Genomic DNA, 5,662 nt, shown 5'->3' on the forward strand with positions numbered 1-5,662 from the left:
ATTAGTTAAATTCAATTATTACATGAGTAGTTTCGAATTGAGTTTAAACAAGTAAAGTTCAAATTTTTATATATGTCTTGTTTAGATTCCACGATAAATGATAGTCTTATGATTCTCGGCTAAACCTCCATTAGAGGGAGTTGAAAAACCTTGATGAAGCTTGATTTCGATTAGCGTAGAATAGTCGTAATTTCCCATTCAACTCTAGAAGTAATTAGTCCACCACGAGAATGGGGTTGAATACTTCACATGCTAGATGTTAGTTGGTAGAGATTACCATGAACACTAGGGATTAGGAAGAACCAATTGTTCTGCGTAGCAGTTCAATTCGGATTACGACGATTTGTCGTTAGTAAATTAAGTTGAGTTAAGGTGGAATCAATCCCCCCCTAATTCCTTATCATAAGATCGACGTAGTATTCCCATAGTTGTTTAAATAGTCGGCTAGTTGCATCTTGTGGGTAGTTGCATCGTAGTCTAGTTATCATTTCGTAAATCTCTCATTTGACTTAGAGTAGAGTAATTAGACTAGAAAACACAGCATGCGGAAGGACTAGGAGTGGAACGAACTTCCTACTCCACTATATCTATTCAATAGATCGAGAGTAAAACAATCTTTGATAAACTTAGCCACGTAATTAAGTTTTAGTTTACTTACGTTTTGAGTTTCATCGTTCATTTCGTAGGTAAACTTTATCTTTTTATGTTTATCAATTTCCCCGTAATAAATTGACAGATATATACTAACTTTTTTGGTTAAATTGTAGTGAGTATCGTGAGTCTTTGCAATCTAGGTCCCGACGCAGTAGGAAAGGTATAGCAAAGACAGAAATAGAGATACAAACAGATTTTATCGACTGGTTATATAATAAGGTATTACTTAATGGGGATAGGAAGATACGATTTTTATATTTTTTACACTTTTTGAATTGTGTTATGTTTTCTTTGTGTAGTTGCTGGAGAATGATGACACTTCATCTGAATTGTAGTTCTTTGCTAGAGGGCCATTGTTCAAAGCTAAAACTTTTCGAAAGTATCACGTTAATGGTTATTTATTTTCTACTAAGTCTCATGATGAGACCGTTCTTACGCAAGACAGTGGTGTTTGCATGAGTTCAATTACTACATTCACATCAAGTAGGAAAGATAAAAATCCTATCGATGCATCTGCTATGTTGTATGGGGTCATCAAACAAATACTAGAGGTGGATTACACAAATTTCAAGGAAGTGGTGTTTTATTGTGACTGGGTTAGGGTGGAAGATAAGACCAATGGCTGTAAGCTATGCCCAGACTCTAACTTATTGATGGTAAATTTTAATCGGCTCAAGAGCTCTGACAAAATGTTAGATGAGCCGGTCATTTGCGCTAAAGAAGCCCATCAAGTGTTCTATTCGAGAGATCTGAAAAATCCTGATTGGTGGGTGGTCATACATTCACCAAGGGGAATAACTAGTCAAGTGGACCAGCTAGAAGTACCTGAAGACTTTCAATCTACTCTTGCACAACAACTTAATTTGAGATCATTGTTATAACCACGTCGATGATTGTAGTGTGTGTAGTTGTAATTTTGAAAACATGTTCAAAATACTAGTTTTCTCTTTTGATGATTATGTACTAGATTTGGGTGCTAATTTTTTGATATCCTGGTTAATTTGATAGTGCTCTTCCTTTAATTTTTCTTATTTTCTTTTTACTTTATCTATTCTACATTTTAAAGATCTTAAATAATTGTTTGTTATATGTCATATTTGAAGCATTGTGAAATCCTTGATAATATGTTTTCAATTGTTGGAAATTGTTAGGTTGTTTTTTAATAATGAAGTCAGGTAATACAAATGCACACCGCAGCGCATTAGATGCATCTTCTCCCACAGGTGAATGTAGTTCTCGATCATCTAAAACGACACAATTAAGAGGTCCCTCTGGGAAGTTGGTTGTTGAGGTGTGGTCTAATGGCCAAATTGTTGGACCAAATGCAAGCAACTTCAAGACTGCAATAGGGAATGAAGTGAGGCTTCATATCCCGATCAACACTAAAAATTGGCGACTAGTGAAAGATAGCTTTAAGGATGCTATTTGGAAAGCCTTGACGGTATTTTTTTTTGTATTGTTTTTGGTCAATTCTACCTTTCTTTCATCTATATCTCACTATATTTTTTCTTATCAATCACTTTACTCATGACAGAAGGAATATGAATTTAATATATCCAATTTTGCTGCTCGTCCATGGGTTGAGACGAATTATCCTCAAAAACTTAGGACTGTGAAAGCGACGTATCAGTCAAAGTTCTTGACAAACTCTGAAAGCATTGAAGCAGCTAAGGCAAACTGCCCACCTGGTGTTAATCCAACTCTTTGGGTTGATTTTGTTAACTATGAGCTACAACCTAAAGTAAAGGACAGAAATGCAAAAAATGCAAACAATAGGGCAATGAATGATATTGGTACTACTAATGGGAGGAAAACCTTCTCCCAAATACATAAGGAGCTGGTACGTATCACTTTTGAAATAAAAATGTCATTTGATCATGTATAAAATTTGCAAAACAATTAACTATGCTAGTTGACTAATATATTTTCTTTTAGTTGTCTTTCTTTTAGCACTATTACTAAGCATTGATTATTTGCTTGTAGCAAGAACAAAACCCTCAAGCAAAAAGGACTCGGGTAGATGATTGGTGCAAGGGTCGTGAACGCCGTGATGGTTCAGTTTTGTCAAGTGCCCGGGAAAAATATGTGAGTAGAAATTTTGTTTCTTTCTATTTAACTGTAGTTTTTTATTGCTATCGGACATATTTTTAGATATTTGATTTGATTTTTTAAAAAAAATATATATTGCAGGATCAAGTGAAAGCAGTTCAGAAAAGAAGACTAGCGAGTGGAGAGACTGACATTGAAGACATCTACTCTGATGCGTTGACTGAAGTACTTGGCAAGGAAAAGAAGAACCGTGTCCGTGGAGTTGGTTCTAATATTACTAGAAAGCAGCTACAACATGCTACTGTGGCAAATGATTTAATCAACTAGATGGCCACTACATCAGTTGCAAAGGTCGAGGCCGACATGGCTTCATTTAAATCAAAGGTCGATGGAGACATGTCTGAGGTCAAATCAATGCTCAAGGTCAATTTTTTCTTTGCAATTAGTGGTAATGGTTAGAGTTGTTAATACTTGATCCACACATAAAAAATATCCTTGCATCATCTACTCCATCGCAGGTTCTCATTCAACAACAACTATGCAATAATAATATGACAGCCAATGCCGAAGCACATATGGGTGTGACTACACCTAAAACTGAACTTGGTTCAAATTCTGCTCAACGCCATTCTCCAGCAACTCCTCAGAACTTGCATTGACCCCTGTTTTTGGGTCGCTTGAACAACCTAGAGTCACATTACTAGATAAGTTTGGTGCAGAAGTTGCTAAGGGGTCTGTTGATGTTGGTGCAACAATTTGTCATGGCAGAATTCTGGTTGGTGGAGAGAGAAGAGTGTATATTGATGAAGTATTGGTTCCCGATGCTGCTGTTTATGACGATCCCCAAGATGGTAATGCAACTTTGAACGCGTGGGTTGAAGGAGGGTATATAGCTTGGCTTGATGGGCGATTGAAGTATGATTGATGTTTTTAGGTTTTAGATCTTTTTTGGATTGCTCTACTTTTTGGTTTTTGTGCTTTAGTTTGGAAACTTAAGAAACAAATATGGCGTTAAACTTTGATGTGGTTGTGGTTGCCAGGACTTGGAACTGTTAGTGTTATCATGACTTAGAATCTTAATTGTACATAGATGTCAATTCTTTTTATTAGTTTTATGTCTTGACTTGCCTTGTTGTAAAGAAATCAAGGCCTTTCGTGTATTTAAGTTTCTGGTGCAGATGGCAACATGGATAGAGATGACGAGATGCTTGGAGCAATTAGTAGTCAGCCGGGGATCGTAAGCCCCGGTTAGTTTTTTTTTCCTTCTTTTTTCCATTAGCTATTTTAATTTGAAGTTTTTACTTTTATTTGCCACTAATGATTGTGTAATTGTTTGATGCATGCGAGGTTCATAATGTTGGAACTTCATTGTTGCTACTTGTGATTATGCGCAACAAACTGGTACATACTATCCTTCTATCTGTTTTTCTTTTTATTATTATTTTGGCTTTTCTAGTATATGAAAGCAGTACGTAACTAGTACATACCCTCCTTCTGGTTTCGGTATCGCGAGATCAAGACTGCATGATGAACCAATGAACACGCGAGAAGAAACATGTACAAGCTTAATATCTTGTTCTTATAGCTTATTTACAACTTCCTTTATTGTACGTGTTACTTCCTGATCTGTGTTTGATATTTTGGTTATGTAATCATCTTATAATGGTGTTCTGCTCTGATACAACAATAAGGAAGATGCTTGCCACACTAGATGATCCTTTCACTCACTTTCTTGAGCCAGAAAAGTTTAAGAGTTTTCGGGTACATTTACTTTTCTTATCTATCCAGTATTCTGCTAGGCAGGTGCTTGGATTATGTATGACTTTGGTTATGAAATCCCCCATCAATTGTTTACAGCTTATTCCTGAAGTATGTTGTTATTTTCTTTGAAGGCAGTCTGGTACTCAAGGTGCTCTTACTGGTGTAGGGTTGTCCATGGGCTTGTTGTTATATCTTCTTCTCCTGGAACCCCTGCAAGTAGGGCTGGCATTGCAAAGATCTGGTAAGCTTAATGATATATTCCTTAGAAACAAATCATAGCTTCCATGCATGTGTTGTGTATGTATACATGAACTTTAACAGACAGTGTCTTAGAACCATAGTTTTTTTTTTCATATTCATTTTCATTTTCTTGTACTTTTCCATTTTTGTTTTACAAATTTAGGTTAAAGAAAGGAGTCATTGTGTATATCTATGATAGTCATGGTGTTCGAGATATATATGAAGCAGATGGCAATGATGCAATTGCAACATCTGAACCTCTAGCAGTTCTGGTATGTTTTCTTATAGAGATCTAGCTATTGCATTCTCCAATATTAGGAAGTTCATCTTGCTTGGGAATTGCTGTCTCAGTCACTCCTCCAGCACCAGCTCCCCACAAGCTTCACATGGTCTGATCCCGCCCGTTTTTAAGTAGTTCATGCTTCTTTCCAGTTAATGGTAAGAGTTGGACATCTTTCATAGATCAAGCTGGCAATGAGATCATCAACATCCACTTGAGGTATAAACATAGAGGTATAAACATAGTGAAAGAGTTGGAATTGCATTTGGGGGTAAGATTCTAAATGGTGATTTCTTTATAGATGGCGAGCAAAGTCGTTATGCTTCAGGAACAGATATGGGGCATAAAGGGTTATGGTCTACAGTTGATGGGAAGGACCCGCAGATTGCCAGGTTATCCATCTGTTGATATGGGAAAAGGCGTGAAGCTTGTGACTGAATGCACAAAGATCTCCAGTAAATTTAGCCTTATTTAATCCAAGTAGATTTTAATTTTAGCTTATTGCTTTACACAGTCACTGAACCAAAGGTGCAAGGATTTTCGAGCATGTGGTTCACTGGTTCAGCTAGTCATTTGTTTACCACGCCACCCACGTTATCAATACCCTGAAAGTTTTGTTTCTGGAATTTGCTTTTTTTAACAAACACATTGTTCTTTACTAAGATAACTGTAGCTCCT

General features: G+C 36.5%; 1 protein-coding gene across 3 annotated transcripts; it reads left to right on the forward strand.

Annotated features, from left to right (window-relative positions):
- The first annotated feature begins 3,981 nt into the window (after window positions 1–3,981).
- LOC147497678 (C-terminal processing peptidase, chloroplastic-like) lies at window positions 3,982–5,203 on the forward strand. 3 transcript variants are annotated; one of them, XM_086563724.1, is made up of 5 exons: window positions 3,982–4,104; window positions 4,399–4,464; window positions 4,596–4,705; window positions 4,868–4,976; window positions 5,056–5,197. In XM_086563724.1, exons 1-5 carry the CDS (start codon window positions 4,090–4,092, stop codon window positions 5,113–5,115), a joined length of 360 nt encoding a protein of 119 aa, XP_086419850.1. In that variant the 5' UTR covers window positions 3,982–4,089; the 3' UTR covers window positions 5,116–5,197. The 3 variants fall into 3 exon arrangements, with proteins under 3 accessions (XP_086419850.1, XP_086419849.1, XP_086419848.1); XM_086563723.1 differs by lacking the exon at window positions 3,982–4,104 and having other exon boundaries at window positions 4,181–4,464; window positions 5,068–5,203; XM_086563722.1 differs by lacking the exon at window positions 3,982–4,104 and having other exon boundaries at window positions 4,189–4,464.
- The last annotated feature ends 459 nt before the right edge of the window (window positions 5,204–5,662 follow it).

Source organism: Coptis chinensis, chromosome 5, assembly GCF_015680905.1.
Source record: "Coptis chinensis isolate HL-2020 chromosome 5, ASM1568090v1, whole genome shotgun sequence".
In the NCBI taxonomy this organism is placed as follows: domain Eukaryota; kingdom Viridiplantae; phylum Streptophyta; class Magnoliopsida; order Ranunculales; family Ranunculaceae; genus Coptis; species Coptis chinensis.